General features: G+C 44.6%; 2 protein-coding genes across 2 annotated transcripts in view; both read left to right on the forward strand.

Annotated features, from left to right (window-relative positions):
• Window positions 1-9529, forward strand: part of afg2a (AAA ATPase AFG2A) — a 100459-nt gene extending 90930 nt beyond the window's left edge. The window contains exon 17 of the mRNA XM_076105228.1: window positions 9181-9529. Coding sequence (XP_075961343.1) covers window positions 9181-9360 — 180 coding nt within the window. The 3' untranslated portion in view covers window positions 9361-9529. The remainder of the gene's footprint in view (window positions 1-9180) is intronic.
• A 1655-nt stretch (window positions 9530-11184) lies between these two features.
• spry1 (sprouty homolog 1, antagonist of FGF signaling (Drosophila)) lies at window positions 11185-15724 on the forward strand. The gene is made up of 2 exons (XM_076105230.1): window positions 11185-12153; window positions 13629-15724. The coding sequence occupies exon 2, from the start codon at window positions 13684-13686 to the stop codon at window positions 14770-14772; it is 1089 nt and encodes a 362-aa protein (XP_075961345.1). The 5' UTR covers window positions 11185-12153; window positions 13629-13683; the 3' UTR covers window positions 14773-15724.
• The last annotated feature ends 7053 nt before the right edge of the window (window positions 15725-22777 follow it).

The raw sequence follows: 22777 nt of genomic DNA on the forward strand, positions 1-22777 counted from the left end.
CTCCCCTTGTAATCTTCGATAGGTTTCACATGGAGCTGTGGTGAGGCCTTGCTTCTCATGGCAGAGGCATGTCACTGCAGACACTTCCTCTTTGCCTCTTCGGGGGATGGAACATTTCAGAGTTTGGGCTCTGCACCCCCGACGTCGTTTGATTTATGTATTATTTAATTTCCTCTCTTCTGTAAATTGGATGCAGCGTGGCCCTTTTTTATTTTTTCTCCAGTGTAGGCGTTATTGTACACGGTGGTGATGCTGTGGTGTGGTTGGGGCAATTTTAGGGGAGGGAGTTTATCATTTTACTAATTGCATAAGAGCACCTCTTAGAGCCAATATCATCTCTGGCACTGGATGTCAGTTATATAGCGACAGCTATGGGCATATGCCACCGAAAAAACCTGTTTTTATCTATTTGTGAATGTCATAATTTATCATGCTATATACTATTCATATACTATTAATATACATACAATATATATATATATATATATATATATACATACATATATACAAAATGTGCTCTTTATCATTTGTAATTTTTCTTTTTTCTCCAAAGTAGATTTGAAATAAGTTAGTTAATCATTAAGTTGGCCAACAGAAATTAAATGTATAATTCATTATTGGTTAGGTACATTTTTCTTGTCATACTGAATATCTTTAAGTTCTGGGACAGACGTTTAGTACTTCTTATCATGTTTTATCGAGCAAACGATCAATTGATGAACAATCGGATTAATCCTCGATACAAATAATTTTTCTAACCGTTTTGACGTCTTGCCTGTACAGTGATGTTTTTTATGTTTTTTATGACGAGATTTGTTTTTTGCACTTGAGGCAAGTTTCACTATGACCGATCAGGAAATCATAAAAAGTAATCTGGTGCTGTGACTTCTGGAGGTTAAATGAGTGTTCATCAAGCGAGTATGCATGTTTTCTATGTACAGGACTTCCTGGCTTGTGCACGTTACTGTACACATGAGTGCGGTGGTGTGCGTATCGTACCTGTGCCTGAATGTGTGGTCGCTGTGTAGCACGTGTCTTTGGTGCGCGGCGTGCGGAAAGTGTGCAGTGGCCTATGTGAGCCTCATCCGTGTGGTCCTGCAAGTGCAGTGTGTTACACATGGGCGTGTGCACACGTGTGCAAAATGCATGTTCGGTGCATCATGTGAGCAAGTGCAGCATGGTGGTGTAACTGTAGAGTATGTGTGCAGGACTTGTGGAGTGATGGAGGAGAGGTTTTGTGGGAGGTAGGAAGGGAAGGGGGGGGAGACTCGCTCCTGTAAATGTGGCCGTTTGTGTGTGAGGGAGGAGGGGAGTACTGGATGTAGCCCGCTGTAGACACAAGGGCGGATTGATAGTAAACACACACTCCGGGTCTAGTGGATCCGCTGCCGGTAGCCCGGCTAACAAGCCCTTCATTAAGGCCGTCTGATACACTCACTGAGCGCCTTTGTGGAAGTAGGAAGCGAAAAGTACACCAGACAGATTTGACCCGAGAACGTTGGTACGCGCTGCCAGCAGTCAGGCAACCTTTCTTTTTTCTACTTTCACCCCTTCCACCTCTGGAGAAGGCTTTTATTTTCGTCGTGCTGAACAGGTTGTCTCATGGCACGCGCCACTTCTCACCTCCTCCAGGGAAATACTGCAAGGGGAAAATATAGATTCACATATAGTCATGTGTAGGAAAGACCTTTGGAGTGTCACTTTTGGGTCTTTTGGGGTTTTTCGCACCAGTGTGCACGTTTGTGTGTACGTGTACAGTGTGTTTGTGCCATGAACATGTAGAGTTCAGTGGTGGGATGGAAATTTACACGAGTTTTGGTTTATTTCCTTATATATTTTTAAATATTCTGAAGTTGTCTATTTCTCTGACATGCACTGCACAGCATTTGATCACATTATGTGGGTTATGTCCTTGTTTTGCTCTGTTTATTAGAAGTTGTACACATTTCTCCATTAGTCATGCTGCACATGTATCTTTTTATCATTATTATATCCTTGTATTTTTTCTTGACCTCAAAAGGGCTAAATGTTTTCACTGTCACTATTTTTGCACTCCCGTCTAGATGTTTATACTCCTTACTTTTTATTCCACTCATATATTTCTGCTTGCCATGTTCCAGTGCTAAAAAGTGTCAGGTGTGTTTATGTAACCCCCACTTTGCTATGTTCTTATTTATATTCTGTTATTCTCTGCTGGGTCTTGTTACCATTCGCCGCCACAAACGGCCTAATTTCCTCTCTGGGGGTCATTACAGTTTCGTGTTGTCTTATCTTACAAGGACAACAGGACCTCACGTACAGCGCTGGACGCGCTGTGGTATATCACTCCGCATACGGAATATACATCCAACACGGAGTCGCTTGTGTGCGTTGGAGCATGCACGATGTGGGGTGTAGTTGTGGCTCACAGAGGGAAGTGCAGTTCACTGACCAATAGAGCATAAAGGCTGCTGTTGTATCCAGGGTTTCATGTAGTGGCACCCTGACGGCTGGGAGCATATAGCAAAAAAACAAAACAGTAATAAGGCCATAAATGATCACATCTTTATTGTAAGAAAGCTAGATCCGTTATCTGTTATGAATTATTCATAACAATAGACTTGATGGCTTATTATAAACAGTGAAACATCAAGTCTGCAGTTAATAGTCCACTAATAAATACTCATAGACTTCTCACTCTAGAATCAGCCACTAAGCTTACGGTTAAATATCATGTAAATCATTAATGAAGGGAACTTTCTAATGAGCCATCAGTTCTGTAGCTCAAAGTGTTTATGAAGCCGTTGGTTTCTTACTCTCTAATAACCGATCAGCAAATATTACTGAACTGAAAATGTTGTTTTTTGTTACAGTAATCTATGGACTCTGTTGTGTTTCTTTCCTGTGGCACTTTGACTCTCGTCTGTTGTAGTCTGAACTACACCAACCCTCCATCTGTTACGGACCGCGTTCTTCTTCTCGTACTTTAAAGTGTTCCACTCGGTGTTCCCCCCCCCCCTGAAGGTGGGGTTGGAAATGGAAAATAGTTTTTTTTTTTTTTTTTTACTTCTACACAGGATCACTTTCTGCCGCTTGAAGATCAAAAGCAGATTTAAATGATACTTCCCGTCCGTATGAAATGACCGACAGAACACATGTCATGATGGTAGTCTGACCCGCTCCCTCTCACCACTGCATTTCACTCTTATTGACAGCAATGCTGAAGAGTAACATGTCCATGCATACATACATTTTAGTGCTGAAGAATATCCGTGTGTTTGTACGTTCGAGCATGTGAGGCTTGGTTTTCGGAGGGGTTTGAGAACCACCGGGGGAAACTTGTCATTAGAGGAATATGTGGAAACAAGGATGTGGTGGGCGCTCCAATCGAGTATCTATCACTTTTCCAGCGACCCATTTAAAAGCTCTGCGGTTCAAGAGGCTCTGCGGGCATTTTATTAAGGTGGAATGACTGACACGAGGATTCCGGACATTTCTGCTGGTGGTGTAGGACGGAGCTTTAAGCTTCTGGACAATGAATTTCATACTTTGCTTTTTATTGACTTGACATGATTATGTTCCTCCGTGTTCTTTTGTTATTCTACTGCTTCTTCTGTCTGCTCTGTACGTATCTATTTCACGTCTGTCCGTCCTTGAAGAGGGATCATTCTTCTGTCCTTTTTTATTTTCCTTGGTCAATTAGGAGGTTATGTATTTGGGCTGTATCGTTAAAGTAGCCTGGGCATGAATACAGTTACAACAAAATTGCAACGGAAAAGTAAATCTAACGCGTTGGTTATCCATAACAACACTTACGGTTCAAATTTGGTCTGGTTTAGGCACAAACCACATGATTAGGGTTAGAAAAAGGTTGATGTTTGGGTTTAGATACTACTTTGTTAAGATCAGGGATCCTTTGTCATCATGTTTAAAAGAAACCAACACTGATCCCGTCCCTTGTCAATGTTAGACGCTTTGTCTTTGTCAGTTACAAAAAGGACTAATGCTGTCGTTTTTTTCTTCACGAATAATTGGACCCGTAAAATTCCAAAATGCGTTTGACCCAAACAGACCCAAAGAGAGAGATAACAACCAACACAGGCGCCGCCGTGATGTTCTACCAACGAAAGCCAGCGGCCGTGCCGTGTGTCACACTCTTCACCTCACTTCAAAGTCACAGAGATTGTTTGTATCACCAGAAAACATCTGCTGAATAAACACGTGGAAGAGAACGAGTCCGTGAACAATCAGCTGCAATGGAAGAGCTCAAAACTGTACAAAGTGTGATTTTAAACAGCTTCTGCTCCGTCATCAAAACCTCTTTGACTCACCATCAGGCCCACTTTTGGGTCATCTTGAGTCAGCAGATTTTAAGCCCGTCTCCAAACTGAGAGGCTCTTGATGATTACTTTGTGTGTGTGTGTGTGTGTGTGTGTGTGTGTGTGTGTGTGTGTGTATGTGTGTGTGTGTATGTGTGTGTGTGTGTGTGTGTATGACTGGCTACGTGCCACCTTCAGGATCTCTGAGCCCGCCCACATCACCGGGGAGAGCGGCCACTGCAATGCATCAGCTTAACCCTCTCCATATATTTAAGTGATTGCTGACATAATTTATGAAGGGAATGAAAAATAAAGTCTGCATTGCTAATAAAAAAAAATGAAAAGAGAGATCTATAATTGATTTGGCCTGCCACAAGTCTCACACACACACACACACACATGATTTCTGTGCATTGGCAGTTTTCCCCTTCCTCTTTTTCCCTCTGAGGAGTGCGGGGGGCATCTTTAGGGGGTTGCTTTTTCGAGGGGGGGGAATTAGGGGTATCAAGGTGGTGCAGGAGTGTGTGTGTGTGTGTGTGTGTGTGTGTGTGTGGGGGGGGGGGGGGGGGTCGGCGCTGGGACTTTTGGCTCCGGTCTAGGAATGCCTTCACGTTTACAAACAAACTGGCTCTTTCGCTGGCCCTGTTTGCCTTTGTGGCTTTATTTTTATTTTTTCTCAAGGCCTGTACGGGCAAACACACAGCGGGAAACACTGGCTTGTTGATCGCCTTCACAGACCACCTCATAAACCCAGCGACCATGAATGTCGGGGCCTGTGTGTGTGTGTGTGTGTGTTTGTGTGTGTGTGTGTGTGTGTGTGTGTGTGTGTGTGTGTGTGTGTGTGTGTGTGTGTGTGTGTGTGTGTGTGTGTGTGTGTGTGTGTGTGTGTGTGTGTGTGTGTGTGTGTGTGTGTCTTTTGTGCACTTCAGAGCAGCGCCGGACATTTTTTTTAATATACCCGAGGGGTGTTGTGGAAGTAAACAACCAAATAATTATTAACTGTTGAATCATGAGATTTGAGGCACGAGGAGGCGAACATGTCCTGGGAGTGGAGTTTCAACGTAAATAAGAAATTACAGTTTGATTGTGCTGCAGCGTTTGTCTGTTCCTGTTTATGGGCGTCGCTTGGAAACAAACACTAAATCACATTGTTCAACATGTGGCATCTCTCTGGCTCTCCCTCACTGACTCCTCTCCTCGCTCGCTCGCCCCTCGCTCCGTTTGTAAACGGGGGGGGGGGGGGGGGGGGGGGTGCATGGCCTCATTGTTTTGCATCATTATTACTGACAGGCCTAAATTACTTGAATGATGGGAAACCCTCGTACAAAATTGCCCGGCCCTGTGTGTTTACCCTGCCTAAATCATGTTGCTCGTTGGCTTGAAACAGAAGAAGAAGAAGAAGAAGAAGAAGAAGAAGAAGAAGGGGGGAGAGGCCCCACATCCTGACATCTGCAAAGCACCTGTCCTGAGCCGTGCATGCTAGCTGGGCCAGAGCACATTCAAACAGTTATCTCCCCTCATTTTACTCTCCAGCCTTGAGAAACGCCACGACCGCCCCGTGCTTTAACGGTTGTCAACACTCTGTCGTGTGTTTCCCCGTCTCCACTGAGTCTGTGCACTGGATGGGTTTCAGATGACGTCTCGTTCTGTTGATCTATTCGTTCAAATGTGGTGGTATAACATCTTGACTTTAATATCGGGCATTTTAATGTCGTTTCTGAAGAATATTAGAAAACTCCTGTAATTTGTTTCTACCTCTACATTATTATAGATATTCTAGATGAATATAGTTTTGTTTTTGTTATATACTGAATACTGAATTTGGTACCTAAAGTTTTGGAATAAGACTTTTCACTTTATGGCCTTTTCACACCTGGGACGAAACTAATCTAAACCAAAATAAAGAATTTTCTTTGGTGCGTTCAGACCTTTCGCACCAACACAAATATTTACATTCCGTGCATTACACTGTAAATGTAACCGCCTCGCGACGTCACACAATCAATTCTTTGTTGCTTTTACTATAATAAACTCGCGCTCGACTTCGGGGAGGAGCTCGTCAATCCGAGTGTGCAACGCTGTGTGGAAAGGTTCCAGTGTGGTTTCATGTCCTATGTGTGGCGCCAAAGACGCATGTTATTGTAGCGAGTGTGAAAACTGAGCTTAATTGCATTGGTTTTCATCATGCGTGTCAGGACTGAGAGGAGTCAAATTTAGGTCTATTGATCACGTTAGTAAAAGTCATTATTTAGATTGTTGGCTTGTTCCAAAAAACTAAGCGCACTGCCAAATATGAGAGTATCAGGTGTGGATAGCCTCATGGAGATGGATGGGTTTGAAATTTTGTATTTGACGTGCAATTTATTCGCACCGATTATCCATATCTGGTCTGTAAATAACTATATTCCTCAATATACTTTTGATGTGTGAACAATCATGAAGGATTGTTTTCATGAACGCCCTCAATTAGAGAAGTACTGATGATACATAATCTGTGTTATTCCTTTTTCTTTACTCACCTTAGTTAATGCTTTGCAATGCTTAGCACGACAGCAACACTTTGATAGCGTAGCCACAAGCTGCTCACCGCTTGTCCACCACAAACAACCAGTAAAGGGTTTATTGTGCAGTATTAGCAGACGGACGAATGAAGACAGGCTGGCTATGCTTGTTTGCTAATATTTGCTAGCTAGCTACATTGGCTAACAACTACTGTTGCGATCTTGCTCCAATCCCAACCCACCTGTTTGTTCTCAAATGATCACAACCAGAATTCAGTCCTCTCTGTAAGGCAACTTTAGTGACGGTAGATAGAAGTGAACTTGTGGTGAGGAAGAGCGTTGCCAACTGTAACAACTTTGCTAGCCCGGCTAGCTTGTAAACATTAGCCCGTCACTCTTTATACGTCATTTTCTTTGATTGGACTTTATTAAAGAGTTGAAAAATATCCCAAAAAATTTTCTTCTTTCTCGAGTGTTCATCCTTAAAGCATAACTGCTTACTGCCCAAAGGAAAATGAAAGTGGAGTGATGCTGTCAGTTTATAAATTTAAAACAATAAATACAGTCTAATGACTCTTAATTCTGAAAGTTATGATCGGTCAGGAAAAGCCGTCGTTTGAACTATTGATAGCTGTTTACAAACTGTGTGGACTAAAACACACTAGAGCTCTAATGCTCCTGAACAATAAGTAACTACATGTTTACTGTTGGGTAGACAAACTCATTCAAATACACGATGATTAAGATCAGTGTATGTGATGGAATAGTGGTATTAGAATGTGAGAGAGGCCACAGCCCCCCCCCCCCTCGCTGTACATTCAGCCTCAGCTTGCATGTCACGCAGTGCAGATGTGGAGCAAAGAGCAGTGGCCAGCGCTGCTTCGGTCCAGTGAACAATCGCAGCGGGCCCAAGTTGCTCTACATGCACACTTCCACTGTTCAATACCCCAGAGCCTCGGCCGCATCACGTGACCGCCTGTCCCACTGACCTCCCACCAGACCTTATCAGCGGTTGTACAAGGCGAATAGCTTCCTCTCGCTCAGAACAAAGCTGTGGAGGGGAGGAGGGTGGCACTGCTGGGAAGGTTGCCTGGCCTTCATCAGCCGTCGCCACCGATTCGGAAGTGAGTCACTCCTCTGTCGTGTGCAGAATCTCTCCCAAAGGTCACCCGCCGCTGTACAGCAGTGCTGTATTCACACTGTTAGACATGGCAGATTAGAAATGTTGATTAAACGGACCATTTTTAATTGAAAGAGCTGCTCCAGACACAGAAATAATCCTATTATATAACTTAAATCTTAAAGGGCAGAACCAGAAAACTACAGCTTCTCTACCAACAGTATAATTTGTTACATTGCTTATTGGAACAAAAATAGGGTAACAGAGGAGGAGGCACAGATTGAAAGCCTAAAACCTCCTCAAATAAAGCAGTCTAGTTGGTTACGTCCTTGGCTGTTAATATTTATATTTTCATTAGACTTCCTTGTTCGTTTGTAAGTTAACTCGTGTTCCAACGACATGTGGTTCTTTGGCTACATAATACATTTAATAGATATACGTTTGTCTCCAGGGCCTGTCACTAAATTGACACTTATTCTTTTCTAAAATGGATAAGAGTTCAGTTTCTTGTGCCACTGTCGGCTCCTTCCAACCTGTCAACTTCTCATTGAAAGTGGCAATCCTGAACATTTCAGTCCTGGTTGAATTAGAACTTCTTTTGAGTGAAAACGACTGAATTCTGCTCAGAGTTTAGCAGTCTGGAGTCTTTTTTTTGTGGATACATGAGCTTCAAGTTTTCAGAATTGTGTCCATAGTTTCACTTTTTTGTGTGTGCAATGGAGAAAAACTGAAATATGCAGCATTTTTGGGGGGAATTTCCCCACAGACACGCAGTCTGTAATACCACAAACTTATAAAGATTGCGATACTTTCCTCAGTGGGCCATCGGCTCAATCATCTTTGTGTTTCCCCTTTCAGCAATAGATAGCCTCAACAGACATGTATTTGAATAAAAATGAGATAGCCTCATCAACATATAATCCTGAAAGTGGCAAAGTAATCTATTTTTATACGATGAAAGTATTTTATTATTACAATAATTGCTTTCAAGCCATTTTGCTGAGCCGAGGTCCGTTTAGTGCAGATACATAGTTCTTGAGATTTTACACAGTTTGATTTGCATATGCTTTTGATATTCACGAGATGCATGCATGTGCATATGGCTGATGAATAAAGCTCTTCTCCAGCACCATTCGATACCATCAACAGTCTGCGGTTGAGGTCGATCGGCCTCTTAACTGAGCTCACATGATTCAGTGGTGTTCAGTGGATGGAGCGCTCCGCTTGACAGCTGAGTATCTGTGTCTGTTTCCTGTCCCAGATAACGGCAGTATGCAGAGAGGCTGCCCTCCTGGCCCTGCAAGAGGACATCAAAGCTCAGCACATCGAGGCCAGACACTTTGAAAGTGCCCTGAACACTGTGAAGCCCCGGATCCCCGACTCGCTCATCCAGTCGTATATCAGCTATCAGCAGCGACGGAGCGGCCTGTGCTTCTTCTGACCGAGCTGCTGCGGACAAAGAATATAACTTCAGGAGCCTGTTTTCCTGTGTGATTCTAACATTATGTTTTTACAGAAAAGGTTTCAACTGCCCCCGATCTGCTGGACAAGTTACATAAGAAAATGACACAATCAACCAGCCAAATAATAAAATCTGTTTCCCAAAAGTGCTTATTGAATTTGTATTTATTTAGCTCAGCGGGGCAACACAGTTTTATTTTTTGGTTTTGAAAAGTTAGCTGAAGTGTTATGTTTGATTATGTGAAATATGAATAATGTATTAAATGCATTCTGTATATATTCAGTGTGTTTAGTTGCCTTGAGAAATAACCTTACAGCAGAAAGAAAAGTCACAAATAAGCTGATCAGCACTGGTGATGTTTAAATGAGGTCTGACTGAGTTCACAGCACAATTAAGATGCTTAGAAAAGTAAAAGACACATTTTAGTCCAAACCATGAAACTTGATTTTTGCCTTCTGCACATACAAATACAATATAACTTGTTTTAAATGTCACTTTGTGATATTTGTACATTTTAATATTTGTGGCTTTTAAATGTTTTCACAGAGACAGAAGATTGATTGCAACAAATCCTAAGTTAGTAAAACGTTTAGTTATACTGGAGATAAAGATCTCCATCAGAGTATCCTGTATGTCCCCCTTGCACTAGCAGATACATTAAATAGTGGACTTTATCCTGGGACCCTCTGGACCCCTTCAGTGATCTCTGATGTCTTCTTAAACTAGTTTTGGGGAACTGCTGCTCCACAGAAGAAGAAGAAGAAAAAAAACAGCCACGGCTGGTTTATTCATCACATCCATCCGTGGAAAATCAGCTAATTGCTGCAATCGTTAGATTTCCGTCCGCACTTCCGACCACTAAGAGCAGGGATCCAGGCGGCCATCTGTCGGTCTACCAGGATCTGCTTCATCACCAGCAAGCTGAGTTTTAACATCCAGCTTCAAAAAAAGAAAAGCCGTTGTTACTTGGCCACACAGTCGCTCTCCCAGCCCGTTAACTCTCTCTCTGTTCTGTTTTTAAGCATCGGCTGACCCGAAATGGCGCCGGAGGTCATTCATCTATTGATTTTTCCATTTGAAAAGGATAAATTGACTTTGTATTGAACTTCCTTTTCTCATGGATCCGGATGTAGCGCATCCGCGACACCAATCAAACCAGACAGTCAGGAACAGAGGGGAGGGGGAGGAGGGGGGGGGGGGGGGGGGGGGGGGGGGGAGTCTTTCTTCTTTCAGGGCTGCTTCTTTCTTAAGGTGGTCCGGGACTAAACCCCCAACCACCGCTGTCTCCATGAAACTCTTCAGATGGTGGGAACATGTCCTTATCAGACAGTTCTGCTGCAGACTCATCGTGACACATTTGATTTCCTCTGATGGCAAACGTGAATGCGTAATGGGAATATTCAAAGACATCCGGTTGCGCGCCCCCCCCCCCCCCCCCCCCCCCCCCTAATTGTCTTGTCTGCAGACAGTGGGTTTCCAACGTGTGGTTCCAGCCCCAGCGGGGGTCTTTTAATTGAGTCAGTTCTGCAGTGTTACACGGATTATTACATTACATTTAAGAAGTGGTCATTTCTGGGTTTCTTAACATGTAAAAAAAAAAGACGTGAACCCCTCATTCAAACACATTTACTGCGTTTAAGTTTGAGCCTTGAGTACTTCAATTTTCATGTTCTTCAGTTTAGTAGTTTATAAATTAAACTACTTCTGTGTTAAACATGTGACACAAAACATCAAAATGCCTTTATTGCTATATTGTTTGTGTAATCGTTGTAGTTATATAACTTTAATGGTTATAATTACTTTTATATTTTTGGGACCAACATGGTTTTCCAGTTTATTTTAAGAAACAATGTAGAAAAACTGTGTTTTCCTTGACTTGTTGTGTTTGTACCAAATCAGCAAGAACATCAGTAAATGGTGCGTTTGTTACATCACTATTAGTCACATAAACCTGATTCACATCGTTATTCATAACCCACAAGAACGGAAACTAGTCGAGCCGACGCAAAATAAAAAAATAAATAAAATGAATCCGTTCCACCTTAAAGCGTGCACACGAGCTCTATCGGCCGGCCTTCCACATCTGCCCAATGAATCAGGAGCGGATGCGATGTATCCTTTTTCAGTGGAGTGAATGGCCAATGGGAGTTGGCTTGTCGAGCAAACACTGAGCCCTGCGTTCCCATTCATTCAGTTCTGAACGGGCCCGCGGAGCTGGAGAGAGCGCAACTGCCGTCTGCGACCCGACGACGCTTCTCTTTTTTTCTCCTCCGCGAGCGCAGACTCCCCGCAACAATAAGTAACTCAAACGCACCTCCCCTGCAGAATACTCGAAGAGGAGAAGGTCTTGGATCTATACGCTCGCTCGTGTTTGATTTTATTTCTCCGACAACATTTTTTTCTAAATACATTAATTTTTACTACAATTCCTGCGGGACTTCTCTATAAGTAGGTTGCCTAAAGATCGGCTCTCAAGTGCGCAGCAGTTCTCCGGGTGCCTTCACCTCCCTCCGTCAGAGCTCCACCGTGGATTTACTTTGTTTTATCCTGGGACCAATGCACGCGTAACCCGCGCTGAACTAAACCACAAGAAAAGAATAATAATAATAAGGGAATAACGCAAAGGGATACACTCGCACTTGGATTAACAGGCAGTGAATGTAATGCATCAGACCTTATAGTCTCCGTCTGGACATTGCCCCTTCCTCTTTGGATGGAGTTCTGGTAGGCTGTTTGGTTGATGGATTCGACGTTATGGATGGTTGCACATAGGTACGTATCTCCCTCAGTGTTTTACACTTGTTTTACGTTCATTGGGATGCTTTTACGGGGTTGTAGTATCCGATAGTAGCGCACGTATCGACCTAGTCTGCGCCGCTGTAGCGATATAAATATGTTTTTTTACACTGGTGCACAAATCCAAAGACTTCCCGTGTCATTTTCTATGTTTGGCACAGGAAAGAAAATAAAAACCACCCGCTGCAGGTTTAAATGAATCGCGACTAGTTGGTGAAGTTGATGGATCTCCCTGCCTGCGTCCTTCCGTGCCTCTGCTGTAACAAACACCCTTCCCCCCACGGCGGTTGTTTTCATTCATAAGTTTTTCCCCGTCTATTTGGATGCGTCCTGTAGTGTCTCTTGATCTCCGGCTCTACGTTTTTATAGGATCCTGCTTCTATAGCTGCGCACGACGCCTCGTCCTTTGAACGCGCCCTGTGCGGATAACCCTATTATTAGTGCGCACTTTGACGCTTAGACTATTACAAATAATAAAGAGTTTGGTTATTTGCATAGAGCAAAATAGATTTTAAAAAACTCGATCACTCTGGCTCACGGCTGCTCTGTGAGGTTTGATGTGTGTTTCGCGGGGACGTTTTGGCCTCGTGCAGGTCGGCGTTGCTTCATAACATCCACGAAAGCTCAAACCCCCAAATTCGTGATAAGGTTTATGGAATAATGACGCATGTAAGACAAATTATTTGCTTCAAATACACTTAAAAAAATCAAGACATGCTGCAGCGGTGAGGTGACGTTTAGTCCGTCAACTTGCAAACGCTCGAATCGTTCTTCAAGCAAAGTCTTTATTTTGTCGGAACTTGATCTGACCTTAGTTTTCTTCTTCTTTTTTTTGCTCTACTTTTGTCCCCATTTCCCTGAAATCCGTTTTTGGTGTAGTAATAGAATACTAAGTGAGGCAGCTCATTTAGTTCCCTTGGACCGCGTCCTCATTTCGTCGCCGCGGTGCATTTAAATGTTAACTAGTCATACAAATGTAAATGAGGAGGGGAAGTATTTGTAGGGCCTACTGAAGTTTAGATGTGTGCGTATTGGGGAGGAAGGTACAAAAAGTCTTGTTAATAGTCAACTTTTTTTTTTCCCGGGTTGCCTCACTTAACGGGATCAAAAGTGACATATTGTCATGTTGACAGGGATGAAAACAGTCCGTCTGGATCAACTTTAAACACACCTTCAAATAATCTAATATTGCTCCTTCCACTTCAAACAGTAATATATGCTGGAACTTTCTATTTTCTGCTGCTGCAGTATAGTTCTGGTATTGTTTATGAATACTGACATGATGCTGATTGGTACTTGGCTTTGAATTTGAAATGGCCATGTTCACCCCTCATCCATCAGGACAGTGTGTGTTTGCCAGCTATGCCGTGTTTTGGCTCCGTCTGACGATGTCCCCTCCCTCCCTGCCTCTCCTTTGTCTCTTCCCCGGCCTCTCTTCCCCCCTCTGGCAGGTTTTCCGATGCATGCCAAGTCCACGGTGAATGTCGGAAGTGGTGATCCCCCCAGATGGAGCTCCAAAGTCAACATGGCCCCGGCGGTTCATTAGTGGTGATCCAGCAGCCTTCCCTAGAGAGCCGGCAGAGGTCGGATTACGAGCGGGAGCTCCAGCATGCCGCCATTCTCTCCCTGGACCAAATCAAGGCCATCCGCTCCAACAACGAGTATACCGAGGGGCCCTCGGTGGTGCGGAGGCCCCCTGCGCCCCGCTTGGCCCCCAGGCCCCAGGACAAGCAGGAGAGAACTCACGAGGTCATCCTCGTCAATGTGAACAACAATTATGAGCACCGGCCGTCAGGTCACCACCATCACGTCGGGGGCGGCGTGGTGGTCGTGGCCGGGGGACAGCAGTACGGCGGGTCCCGGGTGCCGGTGCTCAGCCGCTCCACTAGCACAGGAAGTGCCGCTAGTTCAGGGAGCAACAGCAGCGCCTCCTCTGAACAGGGACTCTTGGCACGCTCGCCCCCCTCCAGGCCCGGCGCGAGCTTGCAGCACCACCACAGAGCGGAGCGGCCTGTTCGGACTCAGCCCAAGCCAAAGGCCCTTTCACAGCCCCAGCAGGGACCTCACTTCCACCAGCCTCCACTAGAGGCTCCACTCAAGCCCCAGGGCAAAGGGAAATCAGACTTTTCTGGCTCTGGCAACGGGGTGGTGGCCGCCGCCGGGCACCAGTTCATCTGTGAGCGCTGCGGGAAGTGCAAGTGCAGTGACTGTACGGCTCCCAGGAGCCTGCCGTCGTGCCTGGCGTGCAACGGCCAGTGCCTCTGCTCGGCCGAGAGCGCGCTGGAGCACGGCACGTGCATGTGCCTGGCTAAGGGCATCTTCTACCACTGCTCCAATGACGATGAGGGGGACTCGTGTGCTGACCACCCCTGCTCGCTGTCACGCTCCCACTGCTGCTCTCGTTTCCTGTGCATGGGATTAATGTCGGTACTCTTCCCCTGTCTGCTATGCTACCCACCTGTCAAGGGGTGTCTGAAGGCGTGCCAGGGCTGCTACGACCGGGTCAACAGGCCCGGCTGTCGCTGCAAGAACTCCAACACTGTCTATTGCAAACTGGAGAGCTGGGCCCCACAGACACAGGAAAAGCCCTCCTGATCGCCCCTGTGTGTGTTTGTGATTGCGTGTGCGCGGGAGACTCTTGATGTGGATCTTATGATGACAATGATAATGATAAGTCACAGATTAATGTTTATCAAACATTCTAAGCACCTCCCACCAGCCTCCCCTCCTCGCTGCAGAAACCTAAGGAGCTAAGCAAAGGAGTAACGAAAACCACTCAATTATTTTTATTTTCTCTGGATCAGGACCATGTTTTTACAGACCAGTGTTTGCCTTAACTGTTTCTATGTCTATCCTCAGCTCGTCATTAACACTATTTTTTTATATATATATGAAAAAAGTTTCTCTTCCGTTTTAGGTAGGCAGTTTCCTCTGGGCCTGTGTGCCCAGTGGCAGCTGCCTCTCACCAAATCTGTGAAGGACGAACTACTATAGGGCAATTATGTAGCTGTTACCTGTTATTCATAGCAAGCAGGTATGTTTGAATTTATTGGTTGCTACCACACTAAAACCGTGGTTCCTATGCTCATGTTGCATTAATGAAAGCACATCCATCTCATAGTATTTCTTTTTTTTTTTTTTCACGTGGATATGTTTCTCTCCTTCCACCCGTCTGAACTCTTCATACACATTCTGTGGCATTCTCCCATGTTTGTTTGTTGTTGTTGTTGTTGTTTTCTTTATTTTTGTGTAAATTGTATGTTCAAAATCCATAAGAGGAATTCTGGCTATTTTTTAAAAGGAAAAAAAATGTCTGTTTAAAACATTTTCTTTTTTTTTTGTTGTAAAAAATATTTATTATGTGAAGCTCTATTATTTTATGATATTTATTGCAAGAGACAGTCTTAAATTTACTCATGTCTGAATATAACAAAATATCAAATACTTACTGAAAAATTAAAGGGTGGCACAAAAGAAAACTATGTTAACTTTAATGCAGAAAATATATTAATTAATGAAAAAAACAGCACTGTCTGGCGTCTTGATTGAGCTGCTGAGAAAGCAGCGACCCGCTTGAGGAATGAAAGATCTCACTGATGGCTGATTTTGAAGTGTGTGCGGCTCAATTTTCATGAGTTTGAGTTCAATGGCGAACAGCTAATCACTGTTTTCTGTGTGTGTGTGTGTGTGTGTGTGTGTGTGTGTGTGTGTGTGTGTGTGTGTGTGTGTGTGTGTGTGTGTGTGTGTGTGCGTGTGTGTGTGTATATGTTCATGCTGGGTGTGGAATTCCTGGTGAAAAAAAAAATTTCAGCAGTGAGTAGAAACAGCTTGTAGCTCGAAATGTGACTGTTTACATTCTTGGAGGGCTTCTTTGCTGCGATTCTCCTCGGTAACCTTGAAAGCTAAACAATACAGGTCATTGACACGATTAGCCCCGAAGCTGCTAGCATCAACAGAGCCTCCACGTTTCCATGAGTTATGCTCACAGGAAGTAGCTCTCCTGCTAAGCCCCCCACTCCAACAAGTCACCACAAAACTATGCGCTGTAGTTTACTCCCCGGGCTTTAATGCGGCCAGATCGGGATGTTCCCAAACTCCCAAATGGTCTCCATATTGTGGAGCCCAACAGTGTGTGCCTTGAGAAATGAGAGCGACCATTACGAGTAGCCGGGCCACCTGTTCAAAGATAATAAACCAGGGCTATCAATGCTGGGCCTTTATGGCGTGGTTCCTGCACTAAAGGCAACGACAGGGGCAAATCCAGCCCACTTCACCCCCACCCCATTTGGCCGCCTCTTTTTGTCAGTGAATTTATCACTTGGGAAGTCCGCTGACCCCCCCCCCCTACTGACACCCACTCCCCCCTTTCCACCTCCGGGCCCCCAGGGGATGAGATCATCACTTTGAAAGTTGGTTGGTCAGCCAGAAATCCCAACAGTTGGGGAAACACAAACTGTGACCAGGAATTTCTCAGGGACGAAGAAGTAGAAGAAGAAGAAAAAAAACACACGTGGCTTAGGTTTTGGAAAAACTGCATGGTCGGCAAGAAAACAACAACCGTGTGTATAATCGGCTACATGTGACGGCGGTGCACTCAGGTGCTCTGTGCAACGGGCCTGGGATCTTTTGGATTCAGAGTTTTGCTCGACGGGAATAGGAGCCCTCTCGATTTAACTTAACATAAGCTTGAATCCCCTCACAGTAAAAGCTGCAGCAGTTTTGAGGAGTAAAAGGTTCGGTTTAAATGCTTCGCAGGGAAGAAGCTGAAAGGTAAACATGCGCACAAAAGGAAGTATCTTGTTGCTTTTGTCAGTTAGCTGACCGGGCTTTCACTAAGACCGACATAGCATGCAGTCTTATTCCAGTTGGTCAGCAGTTTGCATCAAATGAACCATCCCTCCAAAAATGGGCCTTCTCTACTTAAATGTGCTTTTCTTTCCTTCTTTGGTGGAATGTACCTTTTGTTTCCCTGAATAGTTCAGAGTGGATTAGCGATTTGTCAATTTCCTGTTACCTTTCAGAGCTGCAATTCGAGCCCCATTTGCTCCTGGCTACTGGATGATGGCAAACAATAGGAGGCCTTTTTTTTCAGGTTTCACGACAGTTCCCCTGTACGTATGAAGGCGGGTGGATAAGATCGTAACTGTATTTAGGAGGTGGTGAACAGGAAGACAGTGTTTACTTGATATTTTCCAACCTAAGCCAAATAAGGAAACAGATCCTACTCCCACCATTTCCAGAACTTGGCTCAGTTAAGTCCGTAACATGTCTCCTAAATCTCCGAAACAATCGGCGGAGGTGTCTAAAATAGCATTTAAAAGCCCGTGAATAGTTTCTCTAACTTCACCCTGCCACATGAACTCCACTGCGTCACACGTTACTCATCACTGGGCTACCGCTCCACTGTGAATACAAGTGAAATGTGAGTCAGTATTAAGTAATTCAATGATATAAGTGGTCATAACGTCCCCCTCCTTCTCTTTTGCACTTGTTTCAGAGTAAATTTAGCCGCTCCACACACCCACGTAATGCTATTTAGAGTTGTCAGGCTTGGCGGCTCTCTTGCTTCAGCTTTGGGATTTTTTTTTTTTGGGGGGGGCGTACAAGTGCAAACACGCATGACTACCAAGTGAGTCATGGTGGAACCTCCAACCCACACATCCTACCGGGGCAGTCCTTTTCTTAGCCAGGGCACCGCTGCCGGCACAGCCGCGACGGGCAGGATACTCTATAAACAGTCATCCTCCTCCTCCGCAGCAGCAGCATTCATCACCAAAAGGCCTGCTTCAGCTTTCCTCCGCCTCCTCATCTGGCTTTCATTATTTCCCCTCATGGCATATAAATAGAAATTAGCAATCAGGGGAGACATGGGGGTGGTGGATTTTGGAGAGGAAAGCGGCTTTTTTTGGACTTCAGCGTAATGACCAAAGTTTATGGAAGTTATCTCCTCAGATATTCGTTTTCTTGGATGATCTCGGCGGGCTGGAGCAACATGTGAGAGCTGATGTGTTTAGAAACGGCTCCAACATCCACACTCGGCCTCCACAGGATTAAAATCACATTGAAAAAAACATTAGATAGCCATAAAACATTTCAACGCAGGTCCTGTTAAAGTCACGGCTGTAATTCCCCATATCCAAAATGTTAGAAAAATGTAAACATCTCCGTAAATAAGAAAAGCAGCCTTGTGTTTGCCTCGACCACCATGCGTTTCAGAGTTTATATAACAGGTTTTAAAAGGTTGGTTTGGAGAATTTTCTCAACCCACAGAGGAACATGTAATCCTTCAATTTAACTTAAAACGTGAAAATCCCCCAACTCGGAGATGTGATCTCGTCACCTAAGAGAGATGTTGTTATAAAGACCGTTTTTGGCACGACAGCGAAAAAGGTCAACAGATGTTGCGGCTCTGAGAGAGGTGATCGTAGCTGCAGTTCCTCTGCTCGACTTCTACGGTGGTACAGGACCGGTTTGTGGTGAAAGTAGATCTAGGAAATCTCATGGAGGGATGTCCTGAGCGATTATAATCCCTTACAAATACAAATGAACTTGACTGCAGCTGGAAAAACCTTTCTCTCTCTTCTCATGTAAGGGTTAGTTTGAAACCAAAAACATATTTACTTCCATATCTCTGGTATCTTTCCTTTAGATACTTTTGGTTTATATTTGCCAAAGTTTTGAGATAGTTTCCTGTGAGATTTCTGCCTCCACACCAAAACAATTGAAGTGAATGTGATTTTGTGGTGTTCGATGCACGGGGGAATAAAAACAACCTTTTTTAGTATTTTAGTAAGTATCTTCCCAGAAATAATATCCTTGTTACGATGGATAATCCACAAACCTCACTTTCAACAGTTTTCTTGTGGAACTACTTTCCATTCTTTGAAGAAATAGTCCCCAAACTTCTGGAACATTGTTGAGTTTTGAAATGTAATTTGTCACCGTTTTGAGTAGAGCAAACACATTTTAAATTGTTCCCCTGGCATTTGAGTGAGGTACGACATATCGGTGACAAATATCTCAAAACCAAATAAAATCAGCTAAGAGAGAAAGTTTTGTTTTTGTACTTTGGATGAACTACATTTAGATGCTACTGGCTGCTTCCTGTTTATCAGACGAGTGATGTGCACGCGGTCGTTAAGCGTCCTATTTCCTCCTCAGGAGCCATAAAGAGCCTGTAGGGACGACCCAGTGTTTTATCAGGTGTCGAGGGCCATTCAGGACGGAGGTGTTTCATTGGGGCTTGAGCCTCTTAAGCGTTTGCTCCTGGGTACACACGCCCACCCACAGGAACTGTGGTGTAAAACTTTCACACACACCCCCTCCCCTCCTAACCTGCTATGTGTCTATGCAGCGTTACCAGCTATCTGATACCACATTCTTCTCCAAGCCCCCTTCCTGTCCCTTGTCTTTGTGTGCCATTTTATAGACAAAGGCCAGTTGGAGCGGATGATGATGACGATGAAAAGGAGGAGGAGGCCCAAGGATCAATACAACAACACACGACCCTTGGCAATCATTCAGTTGGCTCCTTTTATAATTAATGGCCGGGCGTTATTTTCGGCTACAGATTTTGCTCTTGATCAATGGCTCCTGTTTCATCAGCGCGATTGACTCATCAGTATTCAAAGTGTCACTTCCTTCCTGCAAAATTAGCGCAAAGGCCTTTGGCAGCTCTCACGGGCTCCGATAGACCGGCTTGTGATTTCGTATTCCGCTTGCTAATTAAATCAGCGGGGCGTTTGTCTCAGTGTTGCTCTTACTGGAGACTGTTGCTGGAAACAGCCAGTTGTCAGGAGTCGTTAGATTTGATCCCCGAATGTGCTCAGAACGGTTCAAGAGAGACCGTAGATGATAGTTGGGGATATTTTTTTTTTAAATGACATCAAAGAATGACAAAAAAAAAAAATCTGGTTTTAAACTAAAATCTCCTCAACGTGAAAAAAAATGGTCTGAAAAGCCCGCAAGGAGCCCGAGGAACATTTCCGATACATACTGCCGTGTGTCCGTTAACCCAGAGCTGCTTTAGCTTTTTCTCACACAGCCTAAAGTCTGACAAGATCGCGTCCTTGTTCCTCTTTTAACAGCCTCGGGGGACAGTTTTCCGTGTTTGCCGCTGCATTCCAGGCCCCCTACAACCACTTTTGTTCCGTTTCTCCCTTTGATATCTCAACTAAGGACAACAGAAAAGCATCACACATATGCACATCAGATAAATAGCGAGAACGGCAGATAGATGGATTGATAGATAGATTTGTGTGCGTCTGTTTACGAGGAGGAGGAGGAGGAGGAGGAGGAGGAAGAAGAAGAAGCTCGCTCATTCTTTATCCACCCTTTCCTCCCCCTTCATTCCCTCTTTTTTTTTTTTTTTGAGATTAGACTATGCATCCAGACAGATGGTTCCCGTCTGCTGGCTTTTTTCAATTCACTTCCTCTCCTCACAGACAGCCACCCTCCCCCCCCCCCTCTGCTGTCTCTCTCACTCACTCACTCCCTCCCTCCCTCCCTCCCTCCCTTCCTCGTTCTCTTCCTAGCTCTCTCCCCCCCCCCTCCCCCACTCCAACGGCTCCTCTGTTATGTGGCCAGAAATAATCTTTTATTGCCCAGTTGTTCGGAAGTGACCTCCTGCCCTTGATTAGATAGGGCCAAGTCCTATCACACGATTGTGTTTGAGCTGGCGGACTGACCCCCCCAACACACACACACACACTCACTCCTCCCACACCGGCCCCATCCTTTTTCCAACCCCCCCGTCCCTCTCTCACTGCCGGGGCCCTGGTGATCCTGTGTGAGGGGACAACAATGGGGGGCTTTAGTCCCGTCCGGCTCTTCTCGGCTGGGGGGCAGCAGGGTGGGGGTCATGAGGGGACTTTCTTTTTTTTCCATCAGTCAGCCAGTCCCCGGGTGGAAGTTGCAACCCTCCCACTCTCCACGACCCGCCCTCCCCAATCCCCCAATCCCCCAATCCCATCCCCAGGACGATGGTTAACCTGCCGGTTGCCGGTTTGCTAACCCTTCAACCCACCACACCCTCCTTCCTCTCCTGATGACCACCCCCCACCCTCAAGAGCCTCCCCAGACACAGATAGATAGGCTTTAGTCTCCAAACAATCAGTGGACCTTTGAGTTCGCTGTGTGGTCGTGCGACAGGTGGGCTTGCTGAGATATTTGGCCGTAGTTTTCTCCCTTGTTTGGGATACATTTTTGAGGCCAACAAAAAGAGAATCATTTTAAGAATAATACAATTTCAATCTGCCCGCATATGATCAGATGATTAAGAGTTTTGGTGATGACTTATCTTGAAAAGGATGAAGTCATTCCTCAGTCGGTTCTTATCCAGCGATCATAGCTATACCTACGAAGAAAAATGTGCAGTGATTCGTAAATATTCCACATTTTGTATGTTTTCCACGACATCATGAACAAGGAAGTATGAAGACTGCAAAAAAGCCACACAGTACAAAAAATGAGGAGTAACTTCGGTAAGATACGTTGCAATCCTTTGGGACCGGTGTCGTGTCCCGCGTGTCATAGAGTCACATGGGGTTTCGTCTGTAACTTAGCCTACGTTACGCTACAAGCGTAGTTATTTTAAGCCAAAACATGATGTTTCTTCTCACCCTAACTAAGTGGTTTTGTTGCCTAAACCCAACCGCCACAGGTTCACACCGTTAACGACGTGTTACAACGTTAACTGCGACGGTTTCACAACATTAACCATGAACAACATGAACCTTCAGCGGTAAAATGCTACGCCGTAGGGATGAGAACATGTCGGTAAAATAATTCAGCATCTTTGAGCAGATCTGTACAGGTTTTGCCGTTTAGATAAATGCTGATTAAAATGGGACTTGAAATAATAAGACACTATCGTATAAATGGTAGAACAATAGTAAACAAATTGTTAGGCCAATTGATGAATCACTGCTGATTCGTAGAGCCTGTACAGTTCATACCTGATCACAAGTCTGCTCGCATTGGCAGCGCTTAACAAGTCGAGCATTGAGATGAATCCCACATTCTAAGTGATTTATAATCAGAAAAATGTGTCACACTTTCTCTTTGCTTTAAATCATATTGGTGATATTTCACTGACTAAAAAGTAGGCTACATGGACCGTTTCACACATCCCCCAGCTATCAAATTGGATAGTTTCCCAATTGGAGACATGACATCTACCCACAACTTTGGCTCTTTTTCCACTGTGGTTTGCGTTCGTCAGTTGTATAACCTCACAAAGTAGTTTAATTAGTTTTAACAAGAGACTCAGCAATCAAACCACTATCTCGATCAAAGAAACAACACAAAGTCGCGTCTTACTTTTTATGTAAACTGTTTTTCTAACTTTAGTGTCAGTTTTACAGCAGTGCAACAACTCCAGGGGAGAAGCAGACACTTTTATTTTTTCAGCACCGTCTTGTTTGTCTCCTTGTCCTCTGGAGCTGTAAACCCATAACAAAACCCTCGGTGTCCAGTTTCACTTTGGGAATGAAGGCCAGGCTGTGTGAATAGGGGGAGAATAGACAGGAAGACAACTCTGATTACCTCCATAAAGGAGCTGACCTCATGTCGCTCCCTCTTCTACATCTTCTTCTTCCTC

The sequence above is a fragment of the Anarhichas minor genome, unplaced genomic scaffold (assembly GCF_050575085.1).
Source record: "Anarhichas minor isolate MPS153535 unplaced genomic scaffold, ASM5057508v1 ptg000031l, whole genome shotgun sequence".
Classification (NCBI taxonomy): domain Eukaryota; kingdom Metazoa; phylum Chordata; class Actinopteri; order Perciformes; family Anarhichadidae; genus Anarhichas; species Anarhichas minor.